The following is a 19,304-nucleotide window of genomic DNA, read 5'->3' as shown; positions in this document are numbered from 1 at the left end:
GAAACCATTTGGAAAAGGTAAAAGAGCTGAATTTCCTCTACATTTAATCCATTCTGATGTCTGTGGTCCAATGAATGTGAAAGGAAGGCATGGGGCTGTTTATTTCATCACTTTTATAGATGATTATACTCGATTCGAATATGTCTATTTGATTTCTCATAAATCTGAAGCAATAAGTTGTTTCAAAAGGTTTATGAACCTGGTAGAGAATCAATTAAACAAGAAAATAAAAGCATTGAGATCCAATCGAGGTCGAGAGTATTTATCTGATGAGTTCAGAAAATTATGTGATGAAAAAGAAATAGAAAGACAGTTGTCTATTCCATATACTCCTCAACAAAATGGTGTTGCGGAGAGAAGAAACAGAACCCTACTGGAAATGGTTAGGTCCATGATGGCGCATGCTAACTTACCTATTACCTTTTGGAGTGATGCGTTGTTAATCGCTTTGCCTATATACTTAACCGTGTGCCTTCTAAATCAGTTACTTCCACTCCATATAAGTTATGGACAGGTAGAAAATCGGATTTAAGTTTTCTTAAGCCATGGGGTTGTGCTGCCTATACACATGAGTCCTCTCACAAGTTTGGGAAATTGGGTCCCAAAGGAAAAAGAGTATTTTCATAAGATACTCTAAACACTTGAAATGGTATGTGTTCATAGGTGAGTAGGAAAGTGGGAGTATAACTGAATTTGAATCATGGGATGTCACATTCTTAGAGGATGAATTTCCTAAGAATGGCGAAATAGGGGAAGATTACTCCCTATTTGAGACCTTGGATCGAGATAATGATGTTAGTGGAGTTAATCCAAGTGGGAGTAATATGAGAAGTGATGAATTGAATTCAACTCATTCTCAATTGCAACCATATAACGAGACGACATCATCATTATCTCATCCAAGTGGGAGCGTAATGGGGAATAATGTGCAAAGTGTACAATCTCCCATACGGTGAACAAGTCGCCAAAGTATTCCCCGTCGACGTTTTGCCATTGAAGGGGAAACTTTTATGGTTGCTCCACAAGATGAGGATGAGCCAAGAAATATTAATGAGGCTCTGAATTGCTCTAGTAAGAAAAAATGGATTCATGCAATGGAAGAGGAAATGGAGTCAATGAAATCAAACCAAGTCTGTGAACTGGTTGATCTTCCAAAAGGACGCAGAGCTATTGGAACAAGTGGGTTCTCAAAATAAAGCAAAAGGCTGATGGCTCGATAGAAAGGCATAAAGCTCGCCTAGTGGCGAAGGAGTATAATCAACAGGAAGGAATTGATTATGAAGATACGTTTTCTCCTGTAGTGAGATTTACCTCGATTCGCATTATTCTGGCAATAGTAACTAGTATGGATCTTGAGTTACATCAGATGGATGTAAAGATTGCTTTCCTCAATGGAGAATTAGAGGAAGAAATATATATGGAACAACTGCTGGTTTCATAGTGAAAGGCCAAGAAGAAAAGGTATGTCGACTTTTGAGGTCGATATATAGCCTTAAGCAGATCATCAAGACAATGGTATATACGTTTTCATAATGCCATAATGGCATATGATTTTACAATGATTGATGAGGATCATTGTGTATATATCAAAAGATCCAAGGATCAATTTGTGATCTTATTATTATATGTTGATGATATACTGATTGCCAGAAGCAATATGGAGTTTGTTAATACTATCAAGAGTTTGTTGTCTTCCAACTTTGAGATGAAGGATATGGGTGAGGCTGCATACATTCTTGGAGTTAAGATTTCAAGAGATCGTTCGAAGAGATTGTTGAGCAAGAAACCTATATAAATAAGGTTCTTGAACGATTTCGTATGCAAGATTGTAAACCCATAGACACTCCTATTGCAAAAGGTGAAGGATTGAGCCATAGACTGTGTCCAAGGACTCCACAAGAGAAGGAACAAATGAAACATGTCCCTTATGCTAGTGCTGTTGGGAGCTTGATGTACGCTATGATGTGTACAAGACCCGACATATGTTTTGCGGTTGGAATGGTGAGTAGATACCAATCCAATCCAGTCCAAAGACATTGAAAAGCCGTTAAGAGAATATTGAGGTATTTGAAGGGAAGCGTTGATTTCAAGTTGAATTACCAAGGAAAGGATCTGCGACTTAAAGGCTATTCAAATGTTGATTGGGAGGAGATTTAGATGAAAGAAAATCTACCTCAGATTTGCTTTCTTCGAACAATGGCGCCATATCATGGAGCAGTAAGAAGCAAACATGTATAGCCTTGTCCACGATGGAAGCTGAGTTCGTGGCATTATCAGCAGCGGTACAAGAAGAAGTTTGGCTTAAGAGATTTTTGGATCATTTAGGTGTTAATGAGAAAGCTGCAAATCCATTGTTGGTTAATGATAGCCAAGCAGCTATAGCGTACACCAAAGATCCAAAATATCATGGCAAGACCAAATATATAGATACAAAGTATAACTTTGTCAAAGATATGGTTGTACGAAAGGATGTGAACTTGCAGTACATATCTACGCATAAAATGGTAGCAGATCCTATGACAAAGCCAATACCTAGAGATGTGTTTTGTGGTCATGTAAAATCTCTAGGATTGCGTAGAAATCGATGTCCGGATTGTAATTTCCCGAGTTGTTCACATTTATGAACTAGTGTTGTTTCATTATTAATGCCTATAAATCTTTGTTTGATCTTTATGCATCTTAATGCTCAGTGCATTACTTTAAGTTGAGAAAGTATGTCGGACAGATAAAAGATTAGCCCACTCACACGGGTAATCGCATCTATTTACTGTATGATAAATAGAGATGAGACTGTTTTTAAGCTTATTATCTAGGTGATAATCGAGAGCTCAAGCTTAAAATACGTATGTCGCTTAACTGAGTGTTAAGATGAGGACATAATACTTACTATGTCCGAAAGTAAAATACCCCACATATTTTACTTTATCTGTCTAAGATGCCGGATGTGAGTTACGATGAATTTTGTAAATGAGTAGATACGTGAACTCAAGTTAGACATTGGGTATGTCGAACTATCATCTCGTACGGTATTGAAAGGTGTAGACATACGCTCCATGGGAAAGGAGTTAATACTGTAATATGTATTTCATACTACGTATGCATGAGCCGACCAATAAGAGTGGCAAAAAATTTGATCTTAACTTTTATGACGTGTGAGACTCTTGAGGAAAAGAGTTCCTCAATTTTAGTGCCCTCATGACTTTTACTTATTCTCAAGGTTTCTATTTAGTGTTTGCTATCTTAGGATGTTGCCAAAGGTCATGAATTGATTCGATCTAATGGGACATTTCTAAAAAAGCAAGCTGAACTGAAATTGAGAGTTTGAAGGAAAGAGGAAGATCGATTTTGGAGAATCACATTATAGTTTTGTATTCACTGGTTGACCAATTATGATCGTCTTTGTAATAATTATAATTGTGAATACAATATATGTATCATTGTTTAAAAGAGATCAAGATAGATATAAATGTGATCGATTGATCTAGGGTACGCATACTAAATCTACTCAGATTGTGACGCCCATTATGAGCTGCTATATATTCCTACGGATGTATAGCAACGAGCTCTCAAAGTATGCTGGTCGCACGGATTATTCACCGGTATGAATGTTGAAGAGAGGTAAAGAGAATCCTGTTCAGCCCACCATGTGCGAGTGGGAGATGATGGTTTTATTAATGATGGGCTTAAGACCCGTCCGCCCATGTTGGGCCCAAAAGCCCGGCCCACAGAATTAGGGCCCGTGGATGGAGGGACGTATAAAAGGGATGAGAGAGAGAGAGAGAGAGAGAGAGAGAGGGAGAAGACACATTTTGAAAAAAAAAAACGTATGTACGTCTTCTCCCGCGCGCTCTCTCTCTCTCCAAAAAGAAAAGGAAAAACAGTAAGGCTTCGGCAACTTTTTCCTTCCCTTCAAGGCGTCATCGGATCGAACAGGGCCAGATTCTCTTCCTCTTATCGGCGTCGGTGTCTAATCTGTGGCTAACAAGGTACGCTCAAATCCGTGGTGTGCTTTAGGATCGGTGATACGTGTTTTTCTCGGGCTTGTCTTCTGCATTGCTTTAGGGGTTCGATTTAGTGTCAAATCCGGTTTTCGGGGATCCGTTATTCCCAACAATTACATTACAGAGAAGAATTCTTTCCAATAACATGCTGACTTTTGGGTACTAGTACATTTGTTTGTTATCCAATTTATGATAAGATTTCTATCTCTCTCTCTCGTAAATATTTAGAGGGCTCAAATAAAAACTGATTCAAGGTCTCTTTCCATCTTGCTCGCTCCAGGTCTCTGTCTTTCCAAACAAGACATATTACTCAATCACTCCAGACCAATCTCAAATATCAGCCTGTGAATAATTTTGCCTTCATAGCATTGTTTAAGTCACGCAATTTCATGATTATGATATAGAGCTGCGTCTTATGTAATTTTCTTCCTCACTTTGGGTTTGTTTATTTTCCGTAAGGATTAAGAGTTTGTTTAAGACCGACCTTGGAATAGGGCCATCAAACATTAATTATCTCTTTGTTCCATTCATGCCCATAAAATGTTACAATGACCATGAGTGGTATATCTTGAGGATCTTCATTTATTTATCCAAATAATTCCAATGCAATAAAGAAATGTTTCACATTGTCCATAGATAGCAGTTTCCCTATTTCACTCGACTTCAACGCAAGAAGAGATGACTTGCGCGCAGAGTTCCTTCGAGAGGCAGAGAGACTCTATATATAGGATGCCTCTGCTAGGCCACTGATAATGCTCAAAACTGGTGTTTGTACTAGGGAGTCGAGATGCTAAAAAGAATAATGAATTAGCCAGTGTCATGAAATTAAAGATATGCTTGTTCCCTGTAACATTTAAATGCTAAGGAATAGTGTTATTAAAGTTTTTCTGATGTAATATTCTAGCTTGGCCAAACTTCATAGTTTTATTTTATGTGTTATTGCACGGGTATATTCAGCAAACTCACTCGAGCAGCTTGCCAAGGTTTGCATGTGGTAATGGTCAGGCAGAACATGGAAACCTTTTAAAGCCAACATTGCATTTGGGTGGGGGCAGGCGGGGCGCGTGAGAGAGAGATTCTTAAGAAGAATGATCATTTATGACTCAAAACGTTCACGATCAGTTACAATAAGAACAATTCTTTTATTGGGAACCAATTATCAATCTCAGCAATCATGTATGGAGAATACAGGGGTAGTTTGACATCTTGGAGTTCAATGCGTCCACCTAATTGTTGTCATACCAAAACTGCGCCTGAAGGTAGTCAACAACCTTCTTATCCACTTGGAAGGCCTTGGTGAGAACATCAGCCGAAATGGGTGGCTTTGATCTGAACACTGAATTAGCAATGGTAATCACTCCTGGGTTCTGGCTGCTCAGAGCAGCAAAGGCCAGCGCAGGGGTCTTTCCAATGTTCAGCTGGAAGTGGATGAGACCAATTGGGAACACAAACACATCCCCTTTGTACAACACTTTGGTGAAGAAGGTGTTGTTTAATTGATTGGATGTGACGAAGCCGACAAGCAGTGTGCCCTCAGCAACAACCAGAATCTCGGACCCACGAGGGTGAGTGTGGGGAGGATTCAGGCCACCCGGAGCAAAGTCAATACGAGCCATGGAAATGCCCAAAGTGTTAAGTCCTGGAAGTTGGTCGACAAAAGCAGGTGTGACTTTCGATCCAAGCGGGTTCACAGTATTCCCAGGATATCTGAACCCCTTAAAGAGAAAATCATCTGCTGTAACTTGTTTTGGGTCCTTGCAAAACTTTCCGTTCACAAATACTGCATAAGAAACAGAATTCACGTTAATAGGCTTACCTAAGCAGAAACTCCTTTCACGGAAATACTTATAGCATCATTACACGGAACAGAAAGATACGAATAATGCGTCAGTGAGCTCCAACCTTTTGGGTCATTGATGGCCACACAGAAGTCCTGAAGAGGACTCGGGTCATATGCAAAACTGGTGGCAGTTGCTAGAGCCAAGATGAGAAGGCTAATTGGAAGAAACTTCATTGTGGTGGAATGGGGAGTCTCTGGTCAGGGCTTTGATATCTACCTCTTCACTTGTTTGCTTGAGATGATATTATGTGTTTTGCATGGACGCATGACCCCCTTTTATAGATGACAGTCGTGTTGACCCGGTATTTGATTTTCCATGACAAGCAACACTTCCCAGATCTACAGCTATACCAAGTCTCCGATATGGTAGTTCATTTCTTATTCCGAGAGAGGAATTGTTCCACATCTGCCGCAACAAAATGCCCCTTTCTTTGACCTATCCTCTTTCCCTGTTAAGAAAAAGCATGATATCTGATATGGAAGTGGACTTCTTCAATAATACGTAAATCTTCGGTTTCCTACTTCTTTACTGTTTTGACGTACTATGCGGATTCAGCTGGATGGAGCGAGGGCCAATTCTTCTGGAAGTGCTTCGGATGATCATACCAAACTGTCAAATGAAAATGATGTAGGTACAAGTGTTTTCACATGCATCTCCATCTTTCACCATGAAACACTTGCCAAGCTGCCGAATTACTTCCTACAGACATTATGTTTACTTTCTCATATAAAACATGCAGGGTTTTCACACCATCTGGATGATATAAGATTAATAATCAAAATCTGTTTGAATTGCATCGGAGAGGTAAAATGAATGGTTTGACTCGTTCTTAAATTTGCTGCTGTGAACATGTTGTAAACCTATATTTCACAAAACTCAGATGATCCATCCATATCTACATGCCAAATTTTACACCTTATCATTGGGACGATTGGATTCCACCAAAAGTATGACCTGACAAACTTTTCACTATTCAATCTACTATCGATACGATTCCCCAAGAAGATTACCGAGAATATCATCAAGTATATAACTTTTCAATAGTAGTCCTGAAGATCGATTTTTCGATAACATCCAACAAATAAGGCTAATCCTTGGAGATCATGCGAAAAATAAACTGTTCTCTTTATGTTGTTAGATAGCCTAGAGTAAAGACCGATTCTCCCTCCAATATAATCACAGGAATCAATTAGGGGCAGTGAGAATGTAAAATTTGAACATGGCGTCTAAAGTTAAAAATCTGAGATTGTAAAAAGACGAGAAGTAAAGTGGGAATGCTTCATCGAATGACTAATTCTCAATTAGAACGGGTTTAGAAACAAGAGGGGGTTGAAGTTGTAGAATGGTTCACCAATCACACGGAAGAATAAACAATTGTTATAGACTTAGCACTGTTCCTTGCTTCAGCTGCTTCCTGCAGGCCCGTTGACTGGGACTAAGTCAAATGACTAACTACTATAAATAGATGAGCCGCGTTTCACAACAATCCTCAACAGAACAGAATTTCCGAGACAGACTAATCGAAGCTTAGAAAATATTCCATGATGGAGTTCCTTCTAACATTTGTCCTCTTGGCTTCGGCATCGTCCCATGCCTTTGCCTCCGCCCAAGTCCTCTTCAGGACTTATGTGTAGCCACCAACGACAGCAACTCTGTGATGTTTGTGAATGGAAAGTTCTGCAAGGACCCAAAGCTTGCCGTAGAGATGATTTCTCCTTCACGAAGTTCAGATATCCTGGGAACACATCGAATCTGCTCGGATCCAAAGTAACGACGGCCTTTGTCGACCAATTCCCAGGACTCAACACTCTTGGCATCGCCATGGCCCACCTTGACTTTGCTCCGTATGGTCTAAACCCTCCCCACATTCATCCTCGTGGCACTGAGATGCTAGTGGTCATGGAGGGTACACTCTACATCAGTTTTGTCACATCCAACCAATTGAACAACACTCTCTTCACCAAAGTCTTGACCAAAGGAGATGTTTTCGTGTTTCCACAAGGCCTCATTCATTTCCAGCTGAATATTGGACAAGCTAATGCACTGGCCTTTGCTTTCTTGAGCAGCCAGAATCCGGGTCTCATAACCATAGCAAATTCAGTCTTTGGATCGAAGCCACTGATCAATGTTGATGTCCTTACAAAGGCTTTCCAAGTGGACAATAAACTGATCAATTATTTGCAAGCACAGAACTAGTTTGACAACCATTAGGCAGATGTTCACAAGAGTAATTGTGTTTGTTCATTATATTACAAAGAAGAATTATTTCCAATAACATGCTGAACTTTGGGTACTAGTACAATTGTTTGTTATCTGATATTTGATAAGGTTCCAATGTTTGTTATCTCTCTCTCTCTCTCTCTCTCTCTCTCTCTCTCGTAAATCTTTCGAGGGCTGTAATGAAAAATTAATTCAAAGGTCTCTATCCATCTTGCTCGCTCCAGGTCTCTCACTAACTTTCCAAATGGGATATGTCACTTGATCACTGCATACTAATCTCAAGTATCGGCGTGTGAATAATTTTGCTTTGATAGCATTGTTTAACTCAAGTAAATTCATCATTCTGATATAGAAGTACAACTTATGTAATTTTCTGCCTTACTTTGTTTTGTTAATTTTCTACAAGGATTAAGAGTTTGTATAAGACTGACTTTGCAATGGGGCCACCAAACATTAATCCTCCTTTTATTCCAATGTCAATAAATAGTGGTTTGCCTGTTTCACTCCACTTTTTCAGCGCAAGAAGAGATGACACGCGCTTGGAGTTCCTTCAAGAGGATGGCTCTGCTTGGCCTCTGATAAAGCTCAAAACTGGTGTTTGTGCTTCGAGAGTCAAGAAACGTAAAAAATCATGAATTAGCCACTGTTATAGTATTAAACATATGCTTGTTCCCTGTAACATTTAATTGTCAAGACAAAATAATAGTGTTATTGAGGTTCTTCTTATGTAATATTCTAGCTTGGCCAAACTTCATATTTTTTCGTTAGTTGTTATTGCACCAGAATTTTTAGCAAACTCAACCCGCTAGCCAAGGTGTGAATGTAATTGTTGTCAGGCATTACTCGGAATCCTTTCAATGCCTATATTGCGGCGGAGGGAGGGAGGGAGGGAGAGAGAGAGAGAGAGAGAGAGCGAGATTCTTATTAAGAATCATCTTTTATTACTCAAACATTCATCATTGGTTTCATAGAGAGCAATTATTTTATTTGCAAAGCAATAATCAATCCCAGCAATCATGTATGGAGCATACAGGGGTAATCCAACGTCTTGGACGTCAGTGTATCAACTTAATTGTTGTCATACCAAAACTGTGCTTGTAGATAGTCAACAACCTTCTTGTCCACTTGGAAGGCCTTCGTGATAACATCAGCTGAAATGGGTGGCTTTGATCCGAATACTGCATTAGCAATGGTAATGACTCCTGGGTTCTGGCTGCTCAGAGCAGCAAAGGCCAGTGCAGGGGTCTTTCCAATGTTCAGCTGGAAGTGGATGAGACCGATTGGGAACACAAACACATCCCCTTTGTACAACACTTTGGTGAAGAGGGTGTTGTTTAATTGGTTAGACGTGACAAAGCCGACAAGTAGTGTGCCCTCAGTGACAACCAGAACCTCAGTCCCACGAGGATGAGTGTGGGGAGGGTTCAGGCCACCAGGAGCAAAGTCAATACGAGCCATGGAAATGCCAAGAGTGTTGAGTCCTGGAAATTGGTCAACAAAAGCGGGCGTGACTTTTGATCCGAGTGGGTTTGCAGTATTCCCTGGGTATCTGAACCCCTTGAAGAGAAAAATCATCTGCTGTGACTTGTTTTGGATCCTTGCAGAACTTCCCATTCACAAATACTGCAAAAGAAACAGAATTCACGTTGTTAGGCTTATCTAAGCATAAACACTTGCCAGGGCAGTTCTTTTAGCATCATCAGAACAGAAAGATTCGACTGTCCCTAGAGCAGAGCTCCAACCTTTGGGGTCATTGATGGCCACACAGAAGTCCTGAAGAGGACTTGGGTCAAAGGCAAAAGCGGTGGCGGTTGCTAGAGCCAAGATGAGAAGGCTAGTTGGAAGGAACTTCATTGTGGTTGCAGACAGGAGAGTTACAGGCCTGGATATCTTCTTTTCTTTGCTTGAGATAGGAGTGAGATGTCTAGCATGGACACTTGATTCCTTTTTATAGATGAAAGTAGTGCTGACCTGGTATTTTGTTTCTATGATAAGGAACGCCTGACAGGTACCAAGTCTCCGGTGTGCTGGTTAATTTCTTACTCCAGAAAAGAATTGTTCCACAGCTGCTACGTCGAAGCACCCATCACTTTGACCTGTCCTCTTTTCCGTTAATCTGATATGGAAGTGGTCTTCTCCGATGGAATTTACGTCTTTTTTTATTTCTGCTTTACTGTTTCATATGCCCGGTGCAGATTCACGTTCAAAGAGGTATAATTCACGGTTTGACTTGTGTTTCCAACTCCGTTGGGGTGATGCCAACGTGGTCTAAAGCTATGCTGCACGAGCTTATACGATTCATCCATTCCGACCACTATCACAAAGGATGACTAGCTTTTACCAAGAATTATGATTGGCAAAACTCTTCAGTATTCAAACTATCATAGATAAGATTCTCCTAGAACTTTACTCAAGATAATTTAAAAAGTAAAAAGCAAATCACAATGTCAAGTTAAGAAACTATGGAAACAGAGACTTGTTACAATGAAATTGAGCTCTTCTAGCTTAGTTTCTAAGGAGCAGGTGCCTGTCCACGCTTAGAAAACGTTTGAGTCGTGAAATTCTTCATAATTTTTGTAGTTTTATTTAACAAAGAAAAGAAAATTTTAAATTGCTGAAGTTTCAGTATTTAAAAGGTGTTGAACAGAGATATGGGCAGTAAGTCACCATAATCGAACCATCTCAGCAATCTCTCCCACTTTAATTTTTTGACTGGGTCTTCCCTATGTGGGCCTCCTTCAGAAGCTAAACTATTGTGCTCCTATTTATCATCGTTCGCCTTGAAACCCCAAAAAAGAAGCGAGTCCATATTCATGAATTTTTGCAGAAAAAAAGAAAGCTTGGTTTCTAAGTACATCCCATGTACTTTGGTGCTAATTCGTACATTGTTAATCATTACTAACGGGGATATATCAGCAACTTGAAAGTCTTCATGCTGCAGATGCGGAACATTTCTCCTCAAACAATCTCGATGGCCACCTCAATCTTCTTCTGATTGACCGTGACAATATTATATGCAAACCAGAAGAGTAACGGTCACAATCACAAACAAATCAAAATGGGTGATGCTGCAACGTGTATTTTATTGGTGCGGGCGGAGAATAGAGGGTGCAGGAGTATTTAAGTTCAAAACATGATGCGGAGGGAAGGATAAAAATATATCTGTTCTCTGAATGGTTCAGCGTTTGAGAAGTTCTTTAGAGGGACATTTGGTAATTTCAAGGGAATTAGCTAAAATTCTTTGGTGTTGATAGCAAAAGCCTCTTTTGAATTATAACCTTCCGAAGCTTCGTTTTTCCAACAGAATTAGGTGACTTAATTAATATCCACCAGCTCAACATGGAAACAATCACGCCCTTGATCCTCAAGTAAGCGATGTTATGTAAGTTCTAGAAGCCATTGGAATTTGGAATAAGATATTGCTCACAAGTTCTAACTTTCGTAAAACTTTTCTGCTCATAAGGTTGTAAAGCAGTCGCAGCTTTGGACAACAGCATCTTATTTCTGACCTCCCATGAACTTGTGTTCCCAAAGGTACTTAATGAATCAAGTTTTGTGCAACAGGAGAGTGAATCACTGCTATGTGGATTGCTACTAAGTTCAGTGTTTGGGATGTTAAATCAGACGAAGTCCCCTAATTATTACTGATAGGAAATATCTGCAGCCCAAAAATTTCCATGGTGAAGATGAGTGTGAAAAGAGTTTTTCCTACTCTAGAAAGGATCAATTCAATCCACTTTGGACGCATGAAACTGTGTTCAGAAAACAGTCCTTGTTTAATCATGCTGCTCCAAATTGATGCTGAAGAGCTGAAGAAGTGAAGGAGGAATAATGCAAGGTTGTAAAAGTTATGAATGAGCACTTCCATAGCTGATAATATGCATTGTTTAAGCTGGAGATGAGAAAATAAAATTGACTGCCACCCGGGCATAGTGGTTATGGAACGGTTCATTGTTTGGAATTAAGAAAGGGGAAATAAAGATAGAAACGTTGAAAACTTGGTCTTCTGCAAGGAAACTTGCTGCATAAATTGTTTACCAGGTCAAGCACTGTCATGTATAAATAGACACCATGTCATGCAAGGAACCTCACTCCTCCCTCGAGCAATAAAACTCTGAGCTAGGAAATAGAACCTGAGATCAGCCCCAACTCCCGCCCACAATGAAGTCCTTTCCAGTTAGCCTTCTCATTTTGGCTTTGGCAACTGCAACTGCCTTTGCTTATGACCCAAGTCCTCTTCAGGACATATGCGTGGCCATCAACGACCCGAAGTCTGCAGGTTAAACCTCTATTATAGTGTTTTTGACGTACTGTTTTCTTCTTGTCAATGATGCTATAAACAGAACATGCAAAAATGTTTTGTTTTGGTAGCATGACGACATTGTCATCGACTATAACTAGTACAATAGTCATCGCATATTGAGTGATGCATCTTAAGATGAGTTCTGTTTTCTTATGCAGTGTTTGTGAACGGGGAGTTTTGCAAGGACCCTAAGCAAGCCACTGCAGATGACTTCACCTTTATGGGGTTTAGAAACCCTGGGAATACTGCAAACCCTCTTGGATCGAAAGTCACACCTGCAACCGTCAACGAGTTTCCAGGACTCAATACTTTGGGCATATCCATGGCTCGCATTGACTTCGCTCCTGGAGGTTTAAACCCTCCCCACACTCACCCTCGTGGCACTGAGGTCTTGGTCGTCATCGAGGGCACACTCCTTGTCGGCTTCGTCACATCCAACCAATTGAACAACACTCTCTTCACCAAAGTCTTGTACAAAGGCGATGTGTTTGTTTTCCCAATTGGACTCATTCACTTCCAGTTGAATACCGGAAAGACCCGCGCTGGCCTTTGCCGGTTTGAGCAGCCAAAATCCAGGAGTCATTACCATTGCTAACTCCGTCTTTGGAGCAAAGCCACCCATTTCTGCTGATGTTCTCACCAAGGCCTTCCAAGTGGACAAGAAAACTGTTGACTACCTCCAGGCACAGTTTTGGTACGACAACAACTAAATGGAATGGATGACCAGAAAAACACAACGGAGCATTTGAGCCATTTAACTTGAGCAAGCATTCCTAGTTTCCATGAGAGACTTCCAAGAATAAAAACACCGCTTTATGTCAGTGGTCAATGGGTATTTTTACCTCTTGTATGAGTAATTGATCAGTAAAGTATTATTTACTAAGAATCTCCTGTTTCTTGATCCCTGTTTTGACGAAAGTTTCTCATATGGACCGGAGCCAAATGCCAAGCAAAGTCATAATAGAAAACACAGATTTCGATCAGATGCATATAAGCTCAGTGAAAACAATTGCAACGACTTTGGGCACTCGGATCAGCCTCAAAATGATCATTGAAGTGTTGCTTGTCAAATTATCAAGCACAAAAGGTTATCGCACACTTTCCATTGCGGGACCTGAACTCTCGTTTTGATCAGACATCCATCAAGAACGATCCATCCGTATTCCATTGATGTCAAATTTTCATGCTCTGATTTTGTGATACTACGGCACAGTAAGTCCCAATCCACACTCAGCATGTCATGAAGATCAATGCTTTGTGCTGCCAAGTTGCTGACTTTGTTCCTATTGCTCGGATGTATCGTCGTTCTTGTAGAAAACATGCTGTACTTTCACAGTTCGACATCTGCTACCAATTTGGTGGGAACTCTTACTATTCTTGTATTTCACCGCTCGCTGAATTTCTGACGATTTTCGAAATGAAGACAACTATCAATAAAAATCCCAATCTGAAAAACCATTCACTAAGAAATCGTGCCATATGCAAAGAATACTCTCTAAAGTAACTCTAGACAAAGTAGTTGATTAAAAGAAGAATATCAAAAGTTGGAAAAAAAAAAAAAAATTAAAAAAGTGGGAGACTAAGGGTCCGTTCGTTTCGCGGAAAATATCACATTTTCGGAAAATATTTTCTAGAAGTCATTTTTTATAGAAAATAACTATATTTTCCGATATTCGACAAAAACCTAACTTTGAGTGGAAAATATTTTCCATCATTCGTTAGTTAATTTAATTGTTTGGGAAAAATTATCAAAAAAATTGAATTTTAATATGTTTAATTGACCTAAAAATTAGTTTTATTTTTTTTATTTTTTAAAATAAATTTTAATTATTTGTATTTTTAAAAAATCGAAAATTTTATTATTTATTATTTTTCTTTCTTTTTCTTTTTTTTTCTTTTTTTCTTTTTCTTTTCCTTCCTCCTTCCTCCTCCTTCTTCCTCCTCCTTCCTCTGCTGCCGCAAGCCTAACGATGGCTGGCTGCTCGGCAGCCGACCAAGACGCAGTTGCCAGATCTGGCGAGCTTGAGGCTTGGCCGATCTCGCCTGAGTTCACGAGATCTAGTGGCGGAGCTCAAGCTTGCTTGGATCGGGAGCCCGAGCTTCGCCACCAGATTCGGCAAATTTGCGGCTCACCAGAGCCTAGGGAACCTTTGGCGAGCTCAAGCGAGGCTTGAGCCCCGCCCTGCTTACTGCAGATTTGGCGAGGCTCGAGCTTTGCCCCAGGCCGGCAACGCTCCACCTCACCTGATTTGGCGAGGCCCAAGCTCGCTGGGCTCGGGCGAGCTTGGCTTCCCCAAGTTAGGCTAGGCGAAGCCTCGCCGGCTTGGGGTGAGGCTCAAGCTGGCTCAAGGCCGGTCGCCTACTATCGCCGTGGCTGGTGACCTTGCCAAGGCCGAGGAAGAAGATGAAAAGGAAAAAAAAACTCGATTTTAAAAATAAAATAAAAAAGAAAACGAAAGCATAAGAATAAAATGAAAATGTGTTGGTGAAAAGAAGTAAGGTGGAAGAAGTTATGAAAAATGTTTTCCACTTTTGAAAAGTGGAAAACATTTTTCTCATTTTTAAATGTTGTTTTTTCAATAATGGAAAACATTTTCCTTGACCGATTCATTTTCTATAAAATGAATACTGGAAAATCTGGAAAATGTTTTCTTGAAACTCATTTTTCGTGAAACAAACGGAGTCTAAGTAGTAAAATTGACCTATGGCAATGAGAAAATGATGTTTTTTAAAATATTGAGAGTGGAAATATTAACATAGTTATAGATATTTCATCTATTGAGTAATATTTAAAGTTATTATGAGTAGTAAAAGTAACTCTACAAGAGTAAGACCGTAATGATATCTATAGTAAAACTTAAAATTGACTCTATTATGCACGATATGTGATGTGATAGTGCTTATATATCTATAGAATAATATGGAGAGAAAAATGGACTTACAAGGCTTGCAATATAATTCAATACACCATAAGGAATAAGTTTATCATTCTATCTAATACAACATGCAGTGAAATAAACATTAGAGTTAAAATCTGATAAATTATAACGTTTACTCAAAAAGAAATGACCAAACGATCTAGTTGAATTCAACAGAAATGATTCCCAATAAACCCAATTTTTCTAGAATATGACAAAGGAGGTGTGAGATTTTTTGGAAACGCTTATTTTAGAAACTTAAGCTGGGTCTTTTTTCACGAGGTATGAACACCTGGAGTGCCAAAACTTAGCACGAATGGACATTTAAGTGCCAAAAGTTTGGAAAGTGACATTTAAGTGCCAAAATCAGAGCAAAATAGATCACTTAAATACCAATTCGATCAAAATGTTGACGTGACGATTTTCTGACGAGGTAAGTACAAAACGACGTCGTTTTGCACGCCGATATGGCTAAAAATGCAAACACGACATCGTTTTGTCTCTAACATGATAAAAAAATTAATATTAAAATTAATTAAATTTAATTTAAAATGTTTAAAAATTAAAATACAAATATTTAAAAAAGGGGGGAGGAGACGGCCGAGGGCTAAGCCCTCACTATTGCCACCGATTTGGAGTGGCAAAGGAGGGGGAAGGTCAGCTAGGGTCACGGCCCCCGGCCGATCAGCGGCAAGGGCTCGCAAGCGCCGTTGCCTCCCGCCGTTGCCGAGAAGGGGCAAGTGACGGCGGCGAGGGCTCAACCCTCAATTGCTACCTCCTCTCTCCCACCTTTTTTTTTTTTTAAATTAAAATAATTTTTATTTATTTTTATATAATTAAATTAATTTTTATATTAACATTTGAATCCGCTAAAAAACGATGTTGTTTTTGCCTTTTTTTTGTTGAGTCAGCATTCTGGCGAGCTATGTAGACGAAAAAAATAATAAAAAATTGCCTTGTAGGATTTCCGGTGGGGTTTTTTCTGAAATGGCACTTAAAGTGTCCCACTTTTCAAAAAAAAGTAGCACTTAAGTGTCACTTTCCTAACTTTTGGTACTTAAGTATCCCTCCGTGCCAAGTTTTAGCACTTGGTGTCACGCCCGGACCCCGAGCGTGTGCCCATCCCTCTCTGGTCGATAAAAAATTTGCGACTTCCTAGGACGAGTCGCCGACCCTTTCCATTTTATTGCACATGCGGAAGCGAAAAGAAATCCCCTGACAGTAATCATCTCGGGATAGAAAAGCAGGATAATAGATTCACAAACAAACATGCTTTTATATATACACTGAGTCATGAACACGGATCTATGGCCAAAGACTACAAAAAGACTGGCCTTCCAAAAGAAGCGGTCCTAATCGACCTACGCTTCCGATCACCTCCTCTAAGCCCGGGTCCTCCACTCGACGACCCTGAAAATGTTGTCCCACAACGGGGTGAGATATCATCTCAGCGAGTCTAAGCTCTAAACCCCAATTAGGAGGGAAATACGCCAAGAAGCGTCTTAAGCGCGCAATCACACAATCAAGGAGACTTACCTCGTCTCAGATCCACCCCGCAAGTCGTACAATTTATCTCACAAACAACATGAGAGCATGAGCAACAAATAAGCTCCAGTAATTGAAACGCCACACTCAATTAATCATGCGTTCCTAATTTTGATCTCGGCATATAGCACGGCCTACTCTCAATTCGGCGGTCTTCTGGCATTGCCAGGCTTTGTCTCACCCCATTGAGCACGGCAACGTCTCTTTATCAAATGGCTTTCCCGAAGGAGCATAGGGTCCAGAATCAACTGCGACCGGCTTCCCGTTGTCCAGGGGGTATCCCAAATAAGGATAACGTCCAGCTCAACAGCCCGGGACGATTTCTCATAACCATCATACGATCACTCAAATATAGCCCAGGACACCGTGCATTGCACTCAAATGCTTCAATTAAAATGGTGAGCCTGGCCTTTTTCTTTGTATTAGAAATTCACATGAAATTACTCGTGTGTGGGTACACGGTCAACTTGATCTAGAAAAATTGATATTCCTCCTTTTTGAAATCCCACTATTTCATATAGTACTAAAAACCATTTTCGGTATCAAAACCCGACACCTGGGATTTTCTGAATAAATATTGGAAATTCAAAATTTTTGGAATTAAATACCAAAATTCAATCGGCACTCAATTTGCATAATTTAACACTCAATTGCAGAAATTAACCACACCATTGCAATCGGCACGAAATTCCGGTCACCGACTATCCCGGCCTAATTTCCGGAAAAATAATTAATAATTAAATAATTACTGAAATTAATTAAATAAATCAATTTCAATTCTAAAAATACTAACCTAGGCCAGAATCATTAAATTAAACACCAATACGGACTCGGAAAATTCCCGAACCCTTCTAGATAAATAGTACAATTTATTTAGGCTTTAGCTAAACCATGCTAACCACTTAACATGCTCAATTAAATAATTCAATTTCTAATTTAATCTAACTAACCACCTAATTCCTAATAAAATAAATCTAACACCCCTTAAACGTCATTAACCTACTAAGCAGAGTTTAGAGTATAAACTCACCGGTTAATTGCGGAAACCGGTTCACCGCGACAACGACGCGACGGCGGCCGAAACCTTAATTTTCGGCGGCGTCGACGAACTCTCGGACCGGGCCTAAAACGGGCCCAACAAATCTCAACCCAAATCGAGATTTGTTTCCAACTTGGGCTGGGCTTCACTTGATTCGCGGGCTGAACCGGTGGACTTGGGCTTCAATTAACGCGGGCTTGGAAAGGCCGAGTTGAGCTTGAATTCAAGTGGGCCTTAAGCTTGCAATGGAATTGGGCCCGAGCTGAATCATTTGGGCTTTCTTTGGGTTGAACAAAATGGGCTTCTCTGGTTTCTTGGACGGGCCCAACCGCGGGCCGTGAAATCCACCGGATCGAGCGTTGCCAACCGGCGTAAACGGAGCCTGCAGTCTTCGGGGCTTGCCGGCTTAGGTCAAGGCGTCGAGTGAAGGTGACGCCGGCGAAGACACAAACGAAAGATGGAGCAGGAAACGGTGGCGATGGAGTCTTCGAGCGGATGAAGTCCACGGCGTTAATGGCTGAAGAAATCGAGTAAAGGGACTTCGGTGGTGGTGAGTCACGGACGGTGGCAGCTTCGCCGTGAGCTGCTTCAAGGAGTTTCGGTGGGGTGTGGCTTCGGTTGCTGCACCCGGTGGTCAACTAAGGAGAGGGAGAGCTTGGGTTGTTGACCGATGATGGGGGCTTCGCTGGCGAGCTGGTGGAGAAGACACGAGGAGGGGCAGAAAACGTGGACTGCTGCGGTTAGTTAAGGGAAAGATGAACTGATTTGTTGACTCACGTCTTTGGCGTCGATGGAAGCAGATGGAGAAGCGCTTCGGCCACTTGTTGGAGTCAACACACGGGCAGCTTGCTCGTGTCTTCCATTGATTTGTGGGCGCTGGAACTTGCTGGCCAACACTCGGCGAAAGGAAGCGGGGCTCGCGGACGTGGAGAACAAGAGATGGTGGGAATGGCAGAGAGCGTGGGAAGGGAGCTTCGACAAAAACGAAAGAAAGAAAATGACAGATGCAATCGGTCTTCAGCTCATCGCACGAAGGGAGAGAGGCAGTGGGGAGGCGTGTGAAGGAAGCCAAGGAGGGGCCCAATATCCTCAACCCTTAGCCATTGCCTTAATTGCTTGTCCCCTTCATAATACTTTCTAGCCAATTTTCCATAAATGGCTCAAATTAAAGTCTAAAATACAGCCCCCCCAAGCTTAATCCGAATTTCACTAAAAATGAGCTTCAATCTCTCCACTCAATTTCTTCACCAATTCTCTAAGTCGAGGTCCAATTTCACCAAGGAAAAATCCTGAACAATTTTCTGTAAGTCCCTGACGCTCACATGCTCAGTTTAGAAGTCCCAATTTCCATCGATTTAGCCCATCTGAATTTCCGCTGATTTTCCGTAACGTCCGAATCAATTTTCCACAAAAAAATCCCGGAATCTCTGAAAATTT

General features: G+C 40.7%; 2 protein-coding genes, 1 non-coding gene and 1 pseudogene across 3 annotated transcripts; 2 read left to right on the top strand and 2 right to left on the bottom strand.

The window, feature by feature from the left end:
• Positions 1 to 5,120: 5,120 nt before the first annotated feature.
• Positions 5,121 to 6,060, bottom strand: LOC108959256 (germin-like protein subfamily 1 member 7). Its single transcript, XM_018872749.2, has 2 exons — positions 5,904 to 6,060; positions 5,121 to 5,781 (listed from the first exon to the last, which is right to left on the bottom strand). The coding sequence occupies exons 1-2, from the start codon at positions 6,013 to 6,015 to the stop codon at positions 5,228 to 5,230; spliced, it is 666 nt and encodes a 221-aa protein (XP_018728294.2). The 5' UTR covers positions 6,016 to 6,060; the 3' UTR covers positions 5,121 to 5,227.
• A 325-nt stretch (positions 6,061 to 6,385) lies between these two features.
• On the top strand, positions 6,386 to 8,097 carry LOC108959206 (annotated as a pseudogene).
• Positions 8,098 to 9,036: 939 nt separating this feature from the next.
• LOC104442816 lies at positions 9,037 to 9,952 on the bottom strand. The gene is made up of 2 exons (XR_005550262.1): positions 9,805 to 9,952; positions 9,037 to 9,685 (listed from the first exon to the last, which is right to left on the bottom strand). It is a non-coding gene; the product is annotated as a germin-like protein subfamily 1 member 7 (transcript).
• Positions 9,953 to 12,172: 2,220 nt separating this feature from the next.
• On the top strand, positions 12,173 to 13,181 carry LOC104441265 (germin-like protein subfamily 1 member 13). The gene is given in 3 exon segments (XM_010054322.3): positions 12,173 to 12,341; positions 12,524 to 12,902; positions 12,904 to 13,181. Coding segments are annotated over 3 exon segments (669 nt in total). The 5' UTR covers positions 12,173 to 12,223; the 3' UTR covers positions 13,076 to 13,181.
• The last annotated feature ends 6,123 nt before the right edge of the window (positions 13,182 to 19,304 follow it).

The sequence above is a fragment of the Eucalyptus grandis genome, chromosome 4 (assembly GCF_016545825.1).
Source record: "Eucalyptus grandis isolate ANBG69807.140 chromosome 4, ASM1654582v1, whole genome shotgun sequence".
NCBI classification, from domain to species: Eukaryota; Viridiplantae; Streptophyta; class Magnoliopsida; order Myrtales; family Myrtaceae; genus Eucalyptus; species Eucalyptus grandis.
Note: the sequence above shows the minus strand (reverse complement) of the source record. Positions and strands in the feature narration are given on the sequence as shown.

Excerpts from the sequence above, each read along its gene's own strand:
- LOC108959256 (XM_018872749.2), bottom strand. The coding sequence starts at position 6,015 with ATGAAGTTTCTTCCAATTAGCCTTCTCATCTTGGCTCTAGCAACTGCC. Across the intron at positions 5,782-5,903 it reads GGCCATCAATGACCCAAAAG|TATTTGTGAACGGAAAGTTT; the intron begins GTTGGAGCTCAC and ends TTTCTTATGCAG.